The sequence below is a fragment of the Physella acuta genome, unplaced genomic scaffold, assembly GCF_028476545.2.
Source record: "Physella acuta isolate Inbredline_101_S28 unplaced genomic scaffold, ASM2847654v3 ptg000544l, whole genome shotgun sequence".
NCBI lineage: Eukaryota > Metazoa > Mollusca > Gastropoda > Physidae > Physella > Physella acuta.
In genome coordinates this window covers 661,372-684,732 of record NW_026732063.1, presented here as the reverse complement: position 1 = coordinate 684,732, position 23,361 = coordinate 661,372, and the positions used below count along the sequence as shown (strand labels likewise).

The following is a 23,361-nucleotide window of genomic DNA, read 5'->3' as shown; positions in this document are numbered from 1 at the left end:
GAATGAAACATACTTTTTTCTGAAACAAACATACTATTTCCTCTTGTTTCTAAATATTTTAGTAAATTATTTAGTTTTTAGCGCAATTTCCATTCTGGAGAATTGCGTTTATTAACTCGTCATTTCTGGGAATGGATGGATGGATGGATGAATGTGTGTCCGGGCTTTAAGTCGTATCTCCTCCTCAACGAAGCAATATCGATGAATAGTTCCAAAAGCAATTATGTTAAGCAAGTTACGAGAATGAGCATAGGCCTTAAAAATTCCGGGTTTCTTTCATGTATTTCCCGGAAAAGCCAAAAAACTTCGAAAAAATTCAGTTTTTGGCCCATATCTCGGCAACCAGACCACTTAGCGACTTGAAACATGTACCAATCGATTCCTGTCATAATTTAGAACAATATTGCCGAAAAAAGTTTTCAAAAATATTCTCTCGTTCGGTCACAAATTTTAAAATTACATAAACACCTACAAACCGATTGTTCTTCTAGCTTGAACGCACCCCAACATTATACGTCAGAGCTATTTTTAGATAACATAAGGAAATTGCGCACAAATGTCACTAGACTTTTTTAATTAACTTGTTTGTACATATTCTGCTATAAAATAAAGATTTATTGTTATTATTATATTTCTATCTCCAATACAAGCCTGCAGACGTTGAGTATAACAGTATCACATATAAAGCTGTACCGCTTTAGACTCCTTGACTGAGGCCCTTGTGTACAATGTACACTAGCCGTTAAATATGAGATTTAACTGGATTTGATGCTGACACACTGGTTTTTGTGTTGATGGATTGTTGATGGATTGATGGTTTAATTATATAGATGTATGTGATGGTTTAATTAATTATTAGGCATTGTTTAAGTGTATGTTTTTTGTTTTTTTTTAATTTGTTTAGATTTTAATATAGAACATTTTAGATTTTTAATGTATCTCTAGGCTAAAAATAAATGTGTTTGGTTTTTTTAATTGTGTATAAGATTTTTTTCTGGAGCAGGTGTTGTGGTTCAGTTTTACGACTGTATAGTTGGAGAATGTGTCTAGGGTTTTGTTGTAAGCAGTTATGTCATTCCATTGATGATGATTTTTTTTATTTATTTATAAAGAAAGATAGTTCGATAGTGAAGTGAGATGTGGAATTGTGAAATAGTGAGATAGATAGTGACATAGTAAGATAGTGAGAAAGTGAGATAGTGAGATAGTAAAGTAGTGAGGACAGAGGCGTAGCGACCCTTCCCGGCGCCCGGGAACAAACTTTCATTTTGGCGGCCCCTCGGGAACAACTTCCGAGTTGCGTCCCCCTCCCCCCGATGTATTTTTTATATTTATAATAAAAAATTGCAGCTAAAGTGAGATTTTAGTTTGTTTTTCCAAACCATTTTGGTGCCCCTTAAGATTGGCGCCCGGGGACATATGTACCCCGCCGCCCCCCCCCCCCCCCCCCACCTAGCTACGCCACTCCTCTGAGTGAAAAAGTGAGATAATGAGATAGAACGAGACAATAAAAAAAGGAGACATCACAAACAGTATTAATAATAAAACATAACACATTAAAGCATGTTTAATTTTAAAACCAATCAGCACACAGATTTCAGATTAGGGTGACTACCCTAAACGCTATTCAGTAACTGGCGGCCAATCTTGTTGTGTGCGAGGGATGTATGGATCACAAGCACACCCCACGGTCAAGGTCTCATTGAAGAACTCATAGGACGGCACACCGGAGACACAGGTAGCTCGCATTACTCTCATCATCTTTCTGGCTTTAACACAACTGTGCGCGTTTCTCTCTATACAGTAGGTACACAGGCATTTGGCCTGAACTCTGTATCTAAAAAGGAAAATGGAATATCTAATACAATTCTCCTGTTCATGGTTAGGAGTTAGAGGTTATGGTTCAGGTTTAGTTTAGTTGCAGGCTTAGTTGTAGTTTCATGTTCATGTTCATGTTCATGTTCATGTTCATGTTCATGTTCATGTTCATGTTCATGTTCATGTTCATGTTCATGTTCATGTTCATGTTCATGTTCATGTTCATGTTCATGTTCATGTTCATGTTCATGTTCATGTTCATGTTCATGTTCATGTTCATGTTCATGTTCATGTTCATGTTCATGCTCATGCTCATGTTCATGTTCATGTTCATGTTCATGTTCATGTTCATGTTCATGTTCAGATTCATGTTCATGTTCATGTTCATGTTCATGTTCATGTTCATGTTCATGTTCATGTTCATGTTCATGTTCATGTTCATGTTCATGTTCATGTTCATGTTCATGTTCATGTTCATGTTCATGTTCATGTTCATGTTCATGTTCATGTTCATGTTCATGTTCATGTTCATGTTCATGTTCATGTTCATGTTCATGTTCATGTTCATGTTCATGTTCATGTTCATGCTCATGTTCATGTTCATGTTCATGTTCATGTTCATGTTCATGTTCAGATTCATGTTCATGTTCATGTTCATGTTCAGATTCATGTTCATGTTTAGATTCATGTTCATGTTCATGTTCAGATTCAGATTCAAATTCAAATTCAGATTCAGGATCCGGTTCAGGTTCCGGTTCAGGTTCCGGTTTCGGTTCAGGTACAAGTTCAGGTTCAGGTTCAGGTTCAGGTTCAGGTTCAGGTTTAGATTTAGGTTCGAAAGTACTATAAAATAAAATAACGAAATTTTAATATACCCATCGAATTGTCTAACCATAAGAATAAAACTGCACATACCTGGGGAAAAAGTTCCCTCCCCTATCTTCCTGTTCGTATGACACTGGGCAGACGGGGTCCCATGGCGCCAGACTGTTGTTGAACGGAGAGCTGAGGTTGGCGACACAGCTCTCGTAGGTAGAATCTACCCCGTTCTCGATTGGGACTGCCCCATCCACGAATGGGCTGATTCCACTGACCCACTCCGGGTTAGCCGCAAGAAAGGCTGATCTATCGAACTGCAAGTTGCAGTTGCTGGCGATGATGGGAGTCATCAACTGCAGAACTACTAAACATCTGCTCAACGACATCTTTCATTAGTCCCTGATTATGAATACACTACGCTAAAACAGGAGTCAAATCTACATTAGCACATTTATATTTTTAATCGTGCTGGATCAGTTAATTACACATCTGTTTTCATGGGCGTTTCTTTTACGAGGCTATTTATTAGTTGTAAAAAATATTCACTAAATGATTTTTTCACTACTGTAACATAATTATATATATATATATATATATATATATATATATATATATATATATATATCGTTTTTAAATCTAAAGTTGTTTTAATAGGTGTCTGACCTTTATCAGTAATTAGTTACCTGACACACGCCTTGTGATGAACATCGATATCGATTTGTCACATACGTAAATTGCGCTTCAATGCGTGCAATTATTTTTTTACCTGAATCAATACAAACGGTCGCTGTGACCAATATCTAACTGTAATAGTTCAGTTTAATTGTGTTGTGTGCGATTTAAAACTGCTTTATATAATATTGATTGAGTTTTATGTACATGTGCTGGTTGAGATCGAAATGATATGATTATTGATACCTGTTTTACGATTATCAAATGTTGACAAATTTAGTTTGCAATACCTCTACAAATCAGAACTAACATGGGTGATACATTAGTTGAACCAAAGTTGATTGTAGTTGCGTGATAAATTAGGGTTGATTGCATTAGTGGAGGCAAAGTTGATTAAAGGTTTGTGATTTAGAAATTTTAAACTAGACTTGTATGCGTCGGCTGCATTACGTTATTTACGACTGCTCTTGTTTGTATATGGAGGTAACTGCTGTTGTTGACTAAGAGTTATTTGAGGGTTGATCATTAATGGTCACACTTATTTGCATTGAAAACACCTCCAAAAAATAACCATCAACCAAGAAGCGGTCTAAGACCCAATCGTGAGTTCATACACATACAAGCTTTAATTACGAACATGTGTACCTACCACTTTGCTTGTATCACTCTGATATTGACGTATCGTACGGCAGTTTTTCAACAAAGAACTAGCCCCGAACGGAAGGAATGTTTTGATGAAAAAGTAAAGGATTTTAAGCCAACTATACTTTGTTCTTGTATGCTAATCTTCATATTGTACGGTCATTTCGTTGAGTTGTGTGTGAAAATATTGTACGATAATTTTGTTAGGTTGTGTTTCAAACTGGCAAACACAAGACTTAATTGGAACAATCTAACACACATATTTCAAGATAATCTATCAACACAGTTTAATTTAGAAGACAAAATAAAATAAGTGTAATACTTTGTATTTTGAAGTTTATTGTAATCTAATAAAATATAAATAACTTTATATGCAAGAATACTTCAAGTTACGGATATCGGTATAATATAAATAAATAACCAGTTAACTTCACAGCTAGTATAGACAATGTTTGTTATAATTAACGTGATTTTGATTTATGTGACATGTGTGGATGTAACGAGATGAACTGGTCAAATTATACTTAATTAAAGCTCACGTGATCAGATTTTAATCACGGAACCAAAATAATTAGAATGGATAAATCATGTAAATTACTTTTATAACCAGCCAGGAATGAATATATTTAAGTGTATGTGTGTAATGGTGTATTTAACTTCCAGTGTGTGATGGTGTATTTAACTTTCAGTGTATGTGTGTGATGGTGTATTTAACTTTCAGTGTATGTGATGGTGTATTTAACTTTCATAATATGTGTACGTTTTATATGTATGTGTTTGTTGGCGTAGTTGAGTTGCGTATATTTTTAAGTACAAGTATTTAAAGTTAATTTAGGTGAAGGCGTAGTTTGGAATAAAAATCCTACGTCAAAACAAAAAATAGAACAGCTTCACTTAACCGATAAATGACTCTCTAACGTGGGATACACCAGCGTCATGGCTTGACTCAGTTGAACACAGACCACACAATGGTCGCTGGAACACATCAGACAGGATGAGAACCTCAGGCACCAATCCTGTCCGTACACTCACAGGCTACAGGCACGTTGTAAGATTTGTATGTAAAGGAAGCGATGCCGTCATCTGAGCAGTTGTCTATATACAGAACTTTCACAACTCTAATAACGACGCCACAATTCGTATTAGTTTTCCGGATACACGAATCGCATAGACATCTTGCATAAACCGCATGTCTAAAGCAAAAAAAAAAAAAACATATTATCCACTATAAATTTTATAATTTAAAGATGGTTTGAAAATATAGATTTAACTCACCTGGGAAAAAACCGCGGTCCTCTGTCTTTTTTAGAGAAGGTAGTTGGACATTCGTAGGACCAGGGTACCACGGTCTCATTGTAAAGCGGCATCAGGCCGCTTTGACACTTCTCGTACGTCCGCACTTTTCCATTGAGAAACGGACTGGTTCCGTTCACGAGCTCAGGATTCATGGCGAGAAAAGACTCTTCAGCGTCACGCTGCTTGAATTCGCACCGCAGTCCCCCCTCCACACCAACCACCAAAGTAAACAGTAAAGTTAAAACAATGCAGCTGTCCAGCATCATAACCATCCCAGCAAACTGATCTATGTTATGTCATAAGCTGGAGATACACTTAACCAACCTTTAATAAATTAACTTCAGAAGTTCAGACATTTCAATTACATATTGTCACATAAAATATATTTAACTGTGGAAAGATAACAAAGGCTCTACATTAGGCCGAGATCGATTCAAACCTATTTAGGAAATTAAATTTTAGTCCAGAATATATCGTACTTTTTCCTTTATAAAAATACATACTTTAATTTTTTTTCATTGATGAAAATTAACATACTTTTCTATGTCGCTCAAAATGATTATTTTCTTTTTAATCAAATAGCACCTTTTGTAAAAGTATTTACATTAACATAAGTCGTTTAAATAAAATGTAATTGATGTTTGGTTTTGAGTAAAGAATCAGTTCGAATAAAAACCAGTGTTTTTTGTTGTGTCAACATCGTTCTACAATGTTTGTTTAGTTTTTTCACTGTTAAATATGTGCACTATAAATTAATTGATGATAATTGCTTAGTGAACTTGAATCATTAGGCTCAAAACAGAAGAACTCAAACACAATTTAATTTGAAAAAAGACTAATTTACGTAATGTATAACTCCGAAAATTGAATGCTTTAACAAAAGTAAACTGTTCTGACTGTTGAATGACTTTTAATAAAACAAACGCTTCATAACATGTACACTACAATACTTTTTTTAATAACAGGCTAGATCGAAATATGGTTTACAATGGTATTTATATTGCAACAAACGTTTTACTTTTTACAAAGTAAACTTTTAAAACTTTTTTTTAAAGGAAAAAGTAAATTATACTATATGATAATCGTTGCCCGTTCGTGCCCAAGTAGAGTAGAGTTCACCTGCTTCAAATCTGGGCGGAATCCACTGATTTCAACAAGGATCCAATCTCGAGACTCTTGGGTTAGCAGTCTAGAACTCTACCGCTAGGCCAAGCCATACCATATGTTACAGAATATACACACAATTTTAGGATTCGACTATAATCAGATAGCCCTAAATGTATTACATTTTATGGATAGCAAGGAAACATTAGTGTGAAAATGTATGCAGTTATCATATTGTCAACACAATAATAATTTACAACATGCAGCCCTTAATAGTCTCTTTACAAACATTATTAAACTAATAAACTAAGAGAAACGTTATACTTGAAAGTTCAAATATTACTAGACCGTAACACTATTATGAATGTGTGATGAACAAAAGTCGAAGGTCCATAAATATTCAGACAAATATCAACATATAGTCATAAAGTCACAAACGGTGCAAAAACTACTGTATATGTTGTGTTGTACTTCTATAACCTAAAGATACAAATACTGTATATGTTGTGTTGTACCTCTATAATCTAACGTTAAACAAACTACTGTATATGTTGTACCTCTATAACCTAACGCTACAAAAACTACTGTATATGTTGTCTTGTACTATAACATAACGCTACTAAAACTGCTGTTTATGTTGTGTTGTACTTCTATAAACTAACGATATAAAAACTACTATATATGTTATGTAGTACTTCTATAACATAACGCTATAAAAACTGCTGTATATGTTGTGTTGTGCTTCTTTAATCTATCGATAATAAAACTACTGTATAACTTGTGTTGTACCTCTATAACATAACGATACTAAAACAACTGTATAACTTGTGTTGTACCCCTATAACATAACGATAGTAAAACTACTGTTCAAGGACAACCAAGCGTCCTCTTCTGTCTGAGTTACTTGTAAGTAAAGCTCTTCGCCTTTCTTCATGTCAATCACAACTGATCCAGAAGCTTTGGTACTTGCACTACCAACTTTGACAATCTGCCTCAACTTGTCTTCAAGGAACACACCAACGCGAATCATTCTATCCGACCATTCATGTAGAGTGATACAGACCAAGTATAAACCATCGTGTGGTGATACAAATTTGCCAGTTGTTGAGTTGATATGTTGACCGTTATATTCACGTACGTCATCAAATCTGGAAATGATTGACCCAATACGAACAGGAGGGTTTCTAGTGATGCGACTAAAACAAGCGTATCTTTTACAGTCACGTGACCCTGATCAATAGAAAACATGCATAGTTGATGTCTTCAGTTTATCTAAGTTGTGTCGATATTAACTATGTTCTACTACATATAATTTTTTTTGTTTAAATGTAAACCCACACATCAAAATAAACATAATAATCAAATACAAATCTATATATATATATATATATATATATATATAATTCTCTTCTTGGAGACCCTAGAAAACAAGCTGTAAGCGCGCCTTGCAGTCCCCTCTCTTCTTCACTAGGCATAAATCAACCTCCCCCACCCCCACATGTGTGAGCTGTGGTTCACGCTAAATGTTTACAACTGTAGAGCCGGGTTTATTGACGGCTATTAGGGGCAGATAATTTAGTTTGAAACGATTTAAACTTAGGGGAGGTAACTAAGACGAGGCTGCTTTCGGGGGGTGGGAGGAGGGGGGGGGGTATCGTCCTTAACGAGCTACTAATAGTGTTTTAAAGCAAATATTTTCATTGGCAGCATTGGTACTGTCGAATTCACAAATTATGAATTACTGAAAAGTACAAAATCAAACAACTAAATCGCGGCGTGTGATACGCCGCGAGTCGGCTCGTTTAAAATAAAACACAATTATTCGTGTCGTGATCATTATTCAAAGCACGCACTTCTTGCTGTTTGGGCGCAATAAATAAACGCATTTTTACAAGCTTTTATTTAACTTGTCAGATTGTGTTTAGTGAACGAATATAATACTTCTTTTTATCCATATTCAACCACACTATTTAAAACCTACGTATGCGCCTTAGCGCTACCGGGATAGCTCGGGGCGCAAAACTGCACCCTGTACTGAGCCGACAAATGCGCCTGAGACAATTTATTGAACGACTAAACGTTCCATCTTATTCATTGTCTATCGCATTGTGTCAAATGAACGATGGCGCCATAGCGCTCATGGGATAACTCGGGGAACCAAATTGCACCCTGTGCGAATTTGATAAATCATTTTTCGCAGAAACCTCCCCAAAAGTATTTAGAAAGACATCCCTAAGTTTCATGGCGATCGGATGAAAGGTGTAGTAATGCATAGAAGACACGCAAACAAATAAACAAACAAACATACATTGCCATATATATATATATATATATATATATATATATATATATATATATATATATATATATATATATATAAGCATTTTTGTCCAAATTAGTAATCAGGCGTATACAACTATTTTATATTTTTATACGCGCGTTATCACGTTCATTTGGTGCGCTATGGCTTTTAGCCATGCAACTCTATTGTACTGAAAAAACCTTCATAAAAACATGTTTTAGTAACATGCTTTTATGTAATAATGTACTAAAAAGTAGAAGATAAATAAATATATAATAGTAAACTATTATTGAAATAACTATAAGGAAATGTTCAGATAAGGTTCAACTTTTATAAAGATTTATGCCCCTATCTGCAGACACATTCATGACTTAAGACAAGCTACAATTTGTTCTGCAGACACATTTAAGACATGAGACAGGCTAAAATTTGTTTTGCAGACACATTTATGGCATGAGACAGGCTAAAATTTGTTTTGCAGACACATTTTAGACATGAGATGATCCTAGCTACAAAAAACTAGGTCTGGACCAAACGCATTCAACTATCTTCCATTACAAACATTCAGCCATCCGCCCCCTCCCATTATAAACGTTCAGCCTATTCCCATTACATACTTACAGCCACCTACCCTCACCCTCCTCCATTACATACATTCAGAGTATACGTGTAAAAGAGGTCAATATTGCAAACAAGTAGAAAAAATTATCAAACTAATTCACATTGTTTTTTAAATATTAAAATAACATTTATAAACTCACCCATTGTCTGAAATGCTGTTGAAAAGCTTAAAACATCATTTACTGTGTGTTCTATCTGTAAAATATCATTAACATGCCATTGAAGCTTAAAAACAGAAGAAAAATGCAAAATGCTATTACATTTTTTTTTAACTTTACACAAGGAAAGCATAAATACATAAAATTAAAATATAAAAAACTATTTAGTGTTATTTTTTATAAATAATAACGTAAGTTTTCACTCTTAGAAAGTTATTTCTCTTCAGTTTAGTTAGCCTACATACATAAAAACTAGTTATAAAAAATATTATGATTTCCATTAGGTAATTTATTAAGTTATAAAATTGGAAAACAGCAAAATACTAACTAGGATCAAGTTTCACCATGTGTGTTGTTTGACTTAGTATGTAAATGGTGTGTCAAAGGGGTGGGGGGAGGTGGTCATGATGGCCTTGGGTGTGGATAAGGGGTGGGGGGGGGTGGTCGTGATGGCTTTAGGTGTGGATAAGGGGTGGGGGGGGGGTGGTCGTGATGGCTTTAGGTGTGGATAAGGGGTGGGGGGGGGGGTGGTCGTGATGGCTTTGGTTGTGGATAAGGGGTGGACACCTGTGTGTGGACATTGTGTGAGAGCAGTTTATGCGGCGTAGTGCAGTTAATATAATGATAGACTAAATGTATATGTATGTCGGTTTAGATGATAATTTGGCTATTAACGTACTGTTACGAGTTTTCAATGGTGTCATTGAGTTATGTGTACTTAATCCGACAGGCTATGCAGCTAGATTTTAAAATAATTAATCCTCTAATGTATGTAATTACAATCACAACATTATTGGATAAAACCAGATTATCCACAGTTCCAGGAAACCATACAATAATTGGGTGATTTAATCTTACAGTTACATTCTCGTAAATTATTCTATTTCAATCTGTAATGAATGATTGATTTTACAATCGAAAAATATGTTGATTACCTTCGTAGAAATTTCATTGAAGGTCTCATTTGTTTGTACCATAATATGATGGACTTTATCTTGTAAATCGGAAATAAAAGCACAATGGATTCTAACCTCTTTAGCTATATTGTCTGTTTTGTCTGTATAAATCTCTGTATTTATTTTCTTTAAGTTGTTTTCATATTCTTTCATATCTAGAGACAGTTTCTCTAGTGTTTTGTTTGACTTGGATTCGTTTTCTTTTAAACTTTCAAATTCTTTGTTCAGCTCCTTTACTTTATTATCTTGTTCACTCATTTGTTCTCTAAGGCTTCCAATATTTTCTGTCTGTTGTCTAAAAAACTTTTCAGCTGTATCATTTTGTTCTGATAGAAAGTTTTCTCTCCATTGTTTAATTTCTGATATATCGTCTTCAGTCTTTTGTTTTGTGTCTTGTAGCAAAGAGAGAGCTGTCTCTATCATCTCTATTCGAGTCAGTATTTCTAGAATATATTTAAAATGATGTAAAACTCGATAATAAAAATATAAACAAATTACGAATTAAATTATTTAAACACATAGCTTACAAGAATCTATTACATAAGACAGATCTCTATTTTATTGCATTTATTTCTGGGAAAAACAAAATCCAACATACGCGCAGTTTGTTGTTTAGTCACGTGATGTGCTAATAGGCCTAAATCACCATCAGCTTTTTCAGTTGCTGTAGTTTGTGGTGCAGTCGGAAATGCAGTTGCTTTATTGTCACAGCAGTTGTTTTTGTTTCGTCCTTTTCATAAAAAACACAATTTACATTTTATATAATAATTTACTTTTTAAAAACTGTGTTGTTTTTTTTTTTTATTTTCCTTAGCCAGAGATAAGTACATTTATACCTACCGTCATCTTTAATTAAACGCATACTTTATTTATTTTTCGCTCCCTTTGCTAATGTATTTTACCACTGATAATGTTTAGTCAATTATTTAGTAAATAAATACATAGCAATAAATTAAGTAATCATTTTTAATCAAAATTTTAAATCAGATTTAACATAAATTTGCTTATCAAAATCAACAGGGCACTCGTTAATTAAAATTTACCGATAATGTGTGACGCAGCACCCAACAAAGCCGTGGTCACTGATTCAAGTTCCTGGCACAGCTCCATGTGTGTGATAGACGGGTTGTCATTTCTATCTTCTATCCACGACTTACTTTTTTCCAAGGCCTGATAAAATAAAACACGTATTCTAGTATGTAGCGTTTGAGTAAATTTAAACCTTCCGTATACACTAATCTCCGATTAAAAAAATATAAGCTTACATGTTTCATCGATTCAACGACAGGTCCTAGGACTTGTAGATATTCCTCCAAATGTTTCCTCTGCTCTGTTATAAGATTGACCTGAATTTCAGGACGCATCTAAAAGTAAAACAAAAATTAAGTTTTTATGTTTAACCACCAGCTTGATTGCTAAGTCTACGTCTGTTTTAAGTAATAATATTCTAAAGCAATGGTCGCTTTTCCGATGTGTGCATATCAGATTATTTTTAACTGAATCTGTGCGCATGTCCCTTGACATTTGGTACACAGCCGTCAAGATAAATATATAATTTGATTCTCCTGAAAGTAGTCAAATATTTTTTTCTATGCAATAGACACTGGTTATTGGAAAAATGGCTTTGCTAATAAATCCCGCAGTTATTCCATTTCTTATTTAGACTGTCTTTTTGGCACCCCTGTATTTCATTTGATTTTTTAAAGCAAAATTAGCTTTATATATTAGTTTTTCTTACTATTTGTGAAATCTACTTAATTCTCAATTTAAACATGACAACTGAATAAAAAACGTCCATACTTTATCCTCTAGGCACTAAATTTGGGGGTTGTAGCGAGTTTAGACTAAATTATTGAATTTTAAATTTATTTGTCACTCACAGCTATGATATGACGGATCATCCATGACAACCTGGTTAAAAGTTGAAAGGTTTAACTTTTTAAGTGACCGTGAAATAGATCTAATTTTTTTTCACAAGAGAGTTCCTAAAAGTAGAATTGGCCCGTCTATCGTCGGGTAATATTTTTAGAGGAAAAAAATTTAAGAGAATGTCATCAGAAAAGAATTTAAAAAAAGACAAGACAGAAGTGATTTTTGAATTCTTTTATTTCTTTAATTTTATGACATTTTTTATTGTACAAAAGAGCAAAAAAAAAACCATGCCAGGTAAACGTATCCATTCAAATAGCGGTCACGTGGTCAAAAAAAATAAAAAAAATTTGGTTGTCATTTCTCGGTCGATCTTATAAAAAAACGGTTGAAGATATTTGATTTATTTTTTCATAGAATGATAAAACTAATAATGCTTTACTGTGGAAATCAATTTTGTGATATGGAAATCTATATTTAAAAAGTTATATTATTTTGAATGACACCGACTTTAAATTTAGCCAACATCCCCCAAAGCAATTTTTGAAAATGCTTTTCTGGCATATTTAGCCTTGCCACCTATAGCATGTTTTTATAACGTGAAAACCCGCCATTTTACTCGTGATAAACATTTTTAAAAGTAATTCTAAGAAGGTCTCTGGAACTAAGTCGAAAAACTCGCCGGAAGTCATGGTCCGATCCTTACGCCATGTTCTGGTTAGCAACCAAGGACGCTTTTAAGTTAGTGAGCCTCCCTATTATATATTAGTATATGCTTTTCTTTTCCCACTTAAAATAAACAATTTTTTACAAAACTAGATCTAGTAAGAATTAGGTAGACTGGGTGAAATTTAGACATCTTTAGCTAGCATTTTTTATACACTTTTGTTTTACAATTGGTTATTTTATTTTATTTCGCGCTAATTGAAATGACATAACTCTATAAATGTCAAAATGTTTTTTATTTTATCGAATGTTCACATGTTTTCTTTGATTAGTGTATTATCTAATACAATATTTAAAGTTATGTATTTTTATCAGATGTACCAAATATCGATACCCAAAATCTTACTTTGATAAATTAAGTCTTAAACAATCAAACCTGACCTGTCTTTTTCTTTCCGTCAACTTACTTTTTTTTTTAAATTTAATGCACGAGCTTCGCTATATTTTAGTTTTCAGAATTATAAAATCGCTTGAAAGCTTTTGAATAAGCCGCTAACAAAATATGAAACTACGGAAGTAAACAATACGCCATTTCAAAAACAGTGACGCTTTGAAAAATAGAATTCTCATGGAGAAACAATTTAATTTCCACTTTTTGACTTATAGATAAACTATAAGATAATATAGAAATTCAAAATGTTAATTATTTAAAAAATAATAATGAGATTAAAATAATGTCACCAAGTAATTATTTTAAAGTATAACAGCGCAAATTTTAAAATCATCTTTAATAATTATCTTTTATTTATCTTTGAAATTAAACTTCCATTTTATCAGCCACTTTCACTTGTCGTTATATTTATATGTAGCTCCCGACAGCAACTACCCAACCCCCAACAGCAACTACCTGACAGCATATACCCGACAGCAACTACCTGACAGCATATACCCGACAGCAACTACCTGACAGCAACTACCTGACAGCAACTACCTGACAGCAAGTACCCAGCCCCCAACAGCAACTACCTGACAGCAAATACCTGACAGCAACTACCTGACAGCAACTACCTGACAGCAACTACCTGACAGCAACTACCCAGCCCCCAACAGCAACTACCTGACAGCAACTACCTGACAGCAACTACCTGACAGCAACTACCTGACAGCAACTACCTGAAAGCAACTACCTGACAGCAACTACCTGACAGCAACTACCCAGCCCCCAACAGCAACTACCTGACAGCAACTACCTGACAGCAACTACCTGACAGCAACTACCTGACAGCAACTACCTGACAGCAAGTACCCAGCCCCCAACAGCAACTACCTGACAGCAAATACCTGACAGCAACTACCTGACAGCAACTACCTGACAGCAACTACCTGACAGCAACTACCCAGCCCCCAACAGCAACTACCTGAGAGCAACTACCTGACAGCAACTACCTGACAGCAACTACCTGACAGCAACTACCTGAAAGCAACTACCTGACAGCAACTACCTGACAGCAACTACCCAGCCCCCAACAGCAACTACCTGACAGCAACTACCTGACAGCAACTACCTGACAGCAACTACCTGACAGCAACTACCTGACAGCAACTACCCAGCCCCCAACAGCAACTACCTGACAGCAACTACCTGACAGCAACTACCTGACAGCAACTACCTGACAGCAACTACCTGACAGCAACTACCCAGCCCCCAACAGCAACTACCTGACAGCAACTACCTGACAGCAACTACCTGACAGCAACTACCTGACAGCAACTACCTGACAGCAACTACCTGACAGCAACTACCTGACAGCAACTACCCAGCCCCCAACAGCAACTACCTGACAGCAACTACCTGACAGCAACTACCTGACAGCAACTACCTGACAGCAACTACCTGACAGCAACTACCTGACAGCAACTACCTGACAGCAACTACCTGACAGCAACTACCTGACAGCAACTACCTGACAGCAACTACCTGACAGCAACTACCTGACAGCAACTACCTGACAGCAAATACCTGACAGCAAATACCTGACAGCAAATACCTGACAGCAACTACCTGACAGCAACTACCTGACAGCAACTACCCAGCCCCCAACAGCAACTACCTGACAGCAAATACCTGACAGCAAATACCTGACAGCAACTACCTGACAGCAAGTACCCAGCCCCCAACAGCAACTACCTGACAGCAAATACCTGACAGCAACTACCTGACAGCAACTACCTGACAGCAACTACCTGACAGCAACTACCCAGCCCACGACAGCAACTACCTGACAGCAAATACCTGACAGCAACTACCTGACAGCAAATACCTGACAGCAACTACCCAGCCCACGACAGCAACTACCTGACAGCAAATACCTGACAGCAACTACCTGACAGCAACTACCTGACAGCAACTACCTGACAGCAACTACCTGACAGCAAATACCTGACAGCAACTACCCAGCCCACGACACCAACTACACAGCCCACGACAGCAACTACCCAGCCCACGACAGCAACTACCCAGTTGTTTAAATAGTAATGTATTATATGTATTTAAAAATAATAATTTATTTTATACTGTTTAGTGCATCATTTGATGAAAGCTTGCTATTAAACTGTTTTATGCATTTATTTCAGTACTTAAAATTTTTAATACAATAGAGTTTCATGACTAAAAGGTATTGTGCACCAAATGAACATGATAATGCGCGTCTACTAGTGAAAAATAATAGAAGGCCAACCTACTAATTTCAGAAAATCGAACCGATTTAATGTCAGATTACAGTGTCGTCGGGTCTTAACCGACGTGCCAAGTTTGAAATGAATCGCTCAGTTAGAAATTTATATACATACATATATATATATATATATATATATATATATATATATATATATATATATATATATATGTATATATATATATATATATATATATAGTCATGTATGTATGTATTAACACATCGTGTCATCTGTCTTGACAGGGTTTCACTGAGCTGAGATTTGACATGGCATTTCAAGGTAAATCCTACTACGCCGTGTATAGTAATGTGATAGTCGGCAACGAAGCAGATTTCTATAGGATCAAGTTCACATTCAAGTCATCCCACACAGTAAATGACTTTATACATCACAACAACATGGCCTATTCCACTCCCGATAGGGACAACGATGGCAACTCTGGCAGCTGGCCGGGGGTTACAGGGGCGGATAGTGGTTTAACTGCTGTTTTGTCGTCCATTTGAACGGGAAATGGGCAAGTACAGCAGGCTCTTAGGGCGTCGTGTGGAAAAACATAAGCAAGTACAAGCAGAAACAGTAGTCAACATACACTCAGGCCAACATAATAAATGACAAACTTGAACATAGAGCAACATGAGCACAGGCAATATAAACACAGGCCAACATATACACAGCCAATATAAACACAGGCCATTATATACACAGGCCATCATTTACACAGGCCATCATATACACAGGCCATTATATACACAGGCCATCATATACACAGGCCATTATATACACTGGTCATCATATACACAGGCCATCATATACACAGGCCATTATATACACAGGCCATCATATACACTGGTCATCATATACACAGGCCATCATATACACAGGCCAACATATACACAGGCCATAATATACACAGGCCAACATAAGCATAGGCCAATATAAACACCGGCGAACATAAACACAGGCCAACATTTACACAGACCAACATATACGTAGGCCATCATATGCTCAGGCCATTATATACACAAGCCAATATTAACACAGGCCAACAAATACATAGCCCAACATATACACAGGCCAATATTAATACAGGTCATTATATACACAGGCCATCATAATCACATACCAACAGGAACAAAAGCTAAAATAAACACAGGTCATCACGAGCATTCATTGGCTGTACATAAACTAAGTAATCTATCTTCTTCCAAATTTGAAAAGAATTCGCCTGTAAAAAGAGCTCGAAATTTCGTTCGGCAGTTTCGATCTATCACCACATAGAGAGCAAGTTAGAATAAAAGCTTATTTATAAACAATGCAGAAAAAAACTGTTTGATAACAAGCTTTATGAAATAATGCACTAAAATGTAGAAAATAAATGCTTTTCTTTACATATATAATAATGCTGTACTATTTAAACAACTTAAATTAAATGTTTTATGCAATAGGGCTGGTAAGTAGGTCACCAACCAGTTCTATGACTCATGTATGGCTCATGCAGGTTTTAATGAGCCGTAGAACTGGTTGGTGACCTACTTACCAGCCCTATTGACAATCTATTGTATAAAACATTTTAAAATACTGAAAAAATTCAAAACCGTTGATTTGGATTCTGGAGAAAATGTAGGAATATTCAAAATTCGTATGAAACTATTTTCTATAAGGTTTATGAAATGTATATTCTTTAAATAAAATGCTCTATTCTAGTACTAAGCAAATAGCATTGTTACACGTAGTACATTTTGTTACACATATAATTTACATACTGCTTGACCGAGGGAGGTGAAACCTGGTACACGGTGATAGGTTGCAGACATTATTATTTTCCATACATGTAATACATTTTGGACAAAGGTCCTAAGGTAGTCTTGGAAGGGGGTATACAATACTTATCAGCATGTAAGTATGCATGTTCTTTATTTTACTTGCGACAAAAAGATGCTCATACATTAGATAAAGAGATGATTTATTTGTCGATACTTCATGGTCCCACTTTCGACCTGAACAGGATTGGTACAAACATTATTCGTTTAGTTACTAACGCACTCAAGTTCTATTTAATTTTGGAGGTTTGCAAAAAACTGAAAATAAGTCAAACACTGACGTCATTTAACCATACGCTGACAACTAGCCAGAACCTAACCACAATCCACATGACAACTTTAAACTTTGTAATCAATAACCAATTTATTTTTAACTTGTGATGGTCAGAAAAGCTGAACAAACTGCCGTAATACATTAAAATGTATATCCTCCATTTTCTAGATATGCTATTTTCATTTACGATTAAGAGGAAGGTTTATCTCATGCACACGACTTACAACCAACCAAGAGCATTGATATTAACAGATTATATAAAAGGAAAAAATACACAATACTCTATAAAATGAACAAGAAACAATGCATTGAAAACATTATAAACAGAACAGATTGTAAAGCGTTTTACAGTAAATTTTGAAATATAAATGACGTAAACGAAATTCACACGGAAATGGATGTAATATGTTAGTAAATACAATCAGAGAACACGTCAGCTGTCTGCTTATACGGCCGTTATTGCCATGGGAACTCTGAAAGCGTTTATTAGATCTATTACTGCTGTTTTAGCAGTGACCATTCATCTATGTTTTGGTATGTTCAGTTTAGATACAACATTGCTATGTGTTGGAGTGTTTGGTTTACATAGAACATTGATCTGTTAATGTATTTTAGTTAATTTTGAACATACATAATAGTATGTTTGTTTAGTTGATTTCAACATTGCTCTGTTCCTGTATGTTTAATTTACTTTGACCATTGCTCTCTTTTGATATAACCAATAAACCTTCAATTTATGTTTAATAAAACAAGCACATATGTCTTTTATAGCCGTATTGAAAACGTTAGTTATTTAAAATGTAAACCTTTAAATGTTTTAGTGTGGATAGAGTTCATCTGTCTCATTTTCCATGTCAATAATATGTACCTGGTGTAAGACTCCCCCCCCCCCCCCCTCTACCCTTATGGTCTAATTAATCTCCCTGCTCTAATCAAGTAATAATTTAATCTGGGTAGATTAAGGTAACATGTGATGGTCATGATTAATCGTGTTTCTACCAGTGGGATAATTTGTAGATTTGCTCTGATATTTCTGATACAGCTAAACTTGAATTAGACCTAATTGGACACAGTCTTAATTATGGCATATAATTTGTCTAGTATTGAGTTGTTTTTAATAACATCTCTCATACAGCTAAAGATTAATTAGACCTGATTAGATAGGACACTGGCAATGAAACTGAGAAGAGTTACAGAAAAGGACAAGCTATGGTGGAAAACGTGCTCACACAACTAAGTAAAGAAAAGTTTTTGGTTTGTGATAGTGACACTGCCGGCGGTGGATGGATCGTTATTCAGGTGTTAATCAGTTACTTGATCAGTATGCACAGTAGTCGAAATTATGTGAATTATACTTGTGTAAATGTTGGGGTCTTCTGTCAAGGGTATTCAGATAACACAACCTACAGCGTATGATACAACAGACCAGATAACACTATTTTAGAAGTTTGATGGCATTTTCTCACCAGACAAAAGGAATCACGCATTAAAATCAATTATTTTCCACCATAGATCTAAAAAAATACATTGCATCGGAAAATAACATTTTCATTAGTTTGTTTTGATGTTGGATAAGAACAATTATATTGTTATTATGGTTTGATAAAGTGCAATGTGATAGGTAAAACACGCATATTTTAAATACTACCTTTTATTTATTTTGTAATACACTGAATGTACTTTTTACTGATTATTTTTATCCATAACAGCTAATATATAAATATATATATATATATATATATATATATATATATATATATATATATATATATATATATATATATATATATATATATATATATATATATGGGTCATGTCGGATGTCTTCACAGGGTTTCAATGAGCTGAGATTTGACATGAAATTTGAAGGTAAATCGTACTACGCCGTGTACGGTAATGTAAATGTGAGCAATGAAGCTGACTGGTATAAGCTTAAATTTGATTTCAAATCCACCAACACAGAAAACGACTTAAAAAATCACAACAACGTGGCCTTTTCTACTCGCGACAGAGACTACGATTACAATTCTAGGAGCTGTGCCGACGGTTACCGAAGCGGATGGTGGTTTCACACTTGTTTAACTGTCAATTTGAACGGGCAGTGGGCGAGTAAAGAGTATGCTAAGGGCATTATCTGGCTCAGCATAACAGTATTCCATCGCTCCTTGGACAGTGCTGAGATGAAGTTACGTCGGCCGTGAACTTCTCACACTCTTCTAGCAGTCAAAAATTTTGCTTGCTTCCCTGTAATCTCATTAAAATAATGATATTATTTTGATTTTCTTTTTCTTGTTCACATGTCAAGTAATATGCTTTTAATTTTTAAAAACCCATTAAGTTTTCTAATAAGAAGCAGAAACATTAGAAAACATAAATGCAGGCTAACACGAGTTGTGGCCAATATAAACACGGGCCTCTAGAGATCAAAATAAGCACAATCCTAAAGTAACAGGCCAATATGGAGACGTTTTATAATTTTTATATATTAACGCATGATATCAAATTTTTCTTTTCATTCAATTTTTGAGCGATTTCCGATAAACGAAAGTGTACGTACTATCCTTTCCCATTTTTCAAAACCTGCTATTCTGAGTATTAATTCAAGGTAGACTAAATTTCTACTTCAGTAACCGGAAGTGCTACGTTGCTCTATATTTTTTAGGGAATACAAGTGCCTTCCTAAATAGGATCCGCAGACCTTTGACCACAGGTGCTTTGACCATAGGGGGTTCGACCATAGGGGGTTTGACCACAGCGGAGCTTTGACCATAGGGGATTTGACCATAGGGGCTTTGACCATAGGGGGTTTGATCATAGGGGGTTTGACCACAGCGGGGCTTTGACCATAAAGGAGCTTTGACAATAGGGGATTTGACCGCAGCGGGGCTTTGACCATAACGGAGAAATCGGAAGTAGCGTAAATTACTACTTCCGGTCACCAAAAAATTAATCAAATTTTAAAGAAGGAAGAGGAGTCGATCTTTTACTTACGTGTGAGATTTCATTTACCTATCTGAAATAGTTCTCAAGTTATAGGCTTTTGAAAAATTAAAAGTGAAACATACCACTTCCGGTTATCAGAAATCGCTCAAAAGTTCATCAGGATCTACGATTTTGATAAAATACTTATATTTGAAATTGCATCAACCTAGCTGTAACGGTACTCAAGTTATCGTGTTTAAACACACACACACACACACACAGAGAAAAACAGACATATGGACAAGATTGCAAAATTATGTTTTTCCATATCAGGTAGATGTAAAACGTCGAGATCTGCAAAAATCTCATTTTTTTTTTTGAACGATTACAAGACTTTCTCTTTACTTCGTACATACGAGAAAGTAAAAATGTAAAACTACTGTGGGAAAATGCATAAAAAACGGTTTAATAGAAAACTTGTGTGTAGTAATGCACTAAAAAGGAGAAAATATATGACTTTCTTTAATTATATAATAATACACAACTATTCCAAGAGTTGTACAAAAAGCATGGGTCTCTTTCTTAATATTAGTTAAGGTATCTAAAAGATAATATAGTGACCCACGCTTTTCTTTTTTTGTGAATTTGTTTTTACTTTCTCGTATACAGAGTATAGAGGGAGTATTGCAATCGTGAACAAAAATCACATGAAATTTTCACAGTTTTCACATCAGTACTTCATCAAATACGGAGTATATGGCACTTGTTTTAATCGGGAAAAATTATAAATCCAAATTTATAAAAATTTAGGCGTTTTATGCGTAATCGAGTGTGAAAAACTTGGTTTTGCAATTCTGTCCGTGTGTGTGTGTGTATGTTTGTAATTACTCACAAAACCCTTTTAAAGCCCCTGAGACTGAAAGAATGTATGGCCTACATAAGTATTCCCACCGAGCAATACCCGAACATACACATATGCAAGCTAACATTAACAACGATATATTTAAACTATTAGCATCGGGCTGATAGCAACATCTGCTGGTGTATACATTCTATGAAAACAAAACCCATTGTGATCACATTATATCCAGTTTGATGGTCAGAGTTAGCTGCTAGTGTACACTGTATAATAGGGCCTCAATCAATAATTCTTATACGGTACAATCTTGTAGTTGGAAAATTTATACACAGCCACTTAATTTTATATAGGACAAATTAGGGTTTAGTGGATAATTAGTATCCCCTTAGAAATAGATTAAATAAAAAATAAAACAAATAAAAAACCGAAAACGCTTTATTTTTTTAAGTGAAGTAATCTATTGTTAACTTAACAAAAATGTCGTGCTTTTTAAAATGTATTTTTTTTTTAAATCCAAGAATGGATATCGATTAAGCCTACCTCTAATTAAATAGTCGATACCTTTATTTTATAAAACTAAAAGAGGTGATCAATCTTGTCCAACAATTCTTTTTAGTTTTGTGATAGATGTTTTGACATTACGCTTGTTGCACTTGAGTTACATTAATATTAACATTAACGGGGAAAAAAAGAACGAAAAAAAATGTGCGTATGTATTTAATGTTAAATAATACGGAGATAATTGCAAAAAAAATTGAAACCTCATTTAAAATAAGTATATATCTAAACTTCAACCTGAATTTTATCTAAAATGTGACATGCCCTACCTACCCTCCACATGTGACATGCCCTACCTACTCTCCACATGTGACATGCCTTACATACCCTCCACATGTGACATGCCTTACATACCCTCCACATGTGACATGCCTTACATACCCTCCACATGTGACATGCCTTACATACCCTCCACATGTGACATGCCTTACATACCCTCCACATGTGACATGCCTTACATACCCTCCACATGTGACATGCCTTACATACCCTCCACATGTGACATGCCCTACACACCCTCCACATGTGACATGCCTTACATACCCTCCACATGTGACATGCCTTACATACCCTCCACATGTGACATGCCTTACATACCCTCCACATGTGACATGCCCTACACACCCTCCACATGTGACATGCCTTACATACCCTCCACATGTGACATGCCTTACATACCCTCCACATGTGACATGCCCTACACACCCTCCACATGTGACATGCCTTACATACCCTCCACATGTGACATGCCTTACATACCCTCCACATGTGACATGCCTTACATACCCTCCACATGTGACATGCCCTACACACCCTCCACATGTGACATGCCTTACATACCCTCCACATGTGACATGCCCTACACACCCTCCACCAGTCATTAGCCACCTGATCATTTACAAAATTGTATATAATTGATTACACCCACACACATTTAAATTACATTCTAGAACTTCCGTTATTTTCTCATGCAGAGGAGCAAACAAAGACTTGGATGAAAGATAAAAATGACAACCCATCTATTATCTACAAAGATCTATGCCAAAAACTTTAATTTTAATTACATTTTTTTAATCAATAATCAATTAGTTTTAACATTTAACTGTCTGAAAAGCTGACTGAACTGCTATAAATACTTTGAAATATCCCCTCCCCCCCCCATTTCGCTAAATTAGCTTTTTTATTTACGATTGAAAGAAATGTTTAACTCAAGCACACGTCTTACAATCAACCAAGAGCATTGATATAAACAGTTTATATAAAACGAAC

The 23,361-nt window shown here is 35.3% G+C and overlaps 4 protein-coding genes across 4 annotated transcripts; 1 reads left to right on the top strand and 3 right to left on the bottom strand.

Annotated features, from left to right (window-relative positions):
- Positions 1–1,623: 1,623 nt before the first annotated feature.
- Positions 1,624–3,057, bottom strand: LOC131946083 (uncharacterized). Its single transcript, XM_059306725.1, has 2 exons — positions 2,734–3,057; positions 1,624–1,837 (listed from the first exon to the last, which is right to left on the bottom strand). The coding sequence occupies exons 1-2, from the start codon at positions 3,021–3,023 to the stop codon at positions 1,624–1,626; spliced, it is 504 nt and encodes a 167-aa protein (XP_059162708.1). The 5' UTR covers positions 3,024–3,057.
- A 1,627-nt stretch (positions 3,058–4,684) lies between these two features.
- On the bottom strand, positions 4,685–5,512 carry LOC131946062 (uncharacterized). Its single transcript, XM_059306698.1, has 2 exons — positions 5,227–5,512; positions 4,685–5,144 (listed from the first exon to the last, which is right to left on the bottom strand). The coding sequence occupies exons 1-2, from the start codon at positions 5,508–5,510 to the stop codon at positions 4,955–4,957; spliced, it is 474 nt and encodes a 157-aa protein (XP_059162681.1). The 5' UTR covers positions 5,511–5,512; the 3' UTR covers positions 4,685–4,954.
- A 706-nt stretch (positions 5,513–6,218) lies between these two features.
- LOC131946060 (uncharacterized) lies at positions 6,219–13,473 on the bottom strand. Its single transcript, XM_059306692.1, has 7 exons — positions 13,391–13,473; positions 11,654–11,752; positions 11,432–11,558; positions 10,987–11,118; positions 10,464–10,831; positions 9,415–9,469; positions 6,219–7,581 (listed from the first exon to the last, which is right to left on the bottom strand). The coding sequence occupies exons 2-7, from the start codon at positions 11,750–11,752 to the stop codon at positions 7,190–7,192; spliced, it is 1,173 nt and encodes a 390-aa protein (XP_059162675.1). The 5' UTR covers positions 13,391–13,473; the 3' UTR covers positions 6,219–7,189.
- Positions 13,474–22,352: 8,879 nt separating this feature from the next.
- Positions 22,353–22,976, top strand: LOC131946082 (integumentary mucin A.1-like). Its single transcript, XM_059306724.1, has one exon. It carries the CDS (start codon positions 22,353–22,355, stop codon positions 22,974–22,976), a length of 624 nt encoding a protein of 207 aa, XP_059162707.1.
- Positions 22,977–23,361: the final 385 nt, after the last annotated feature.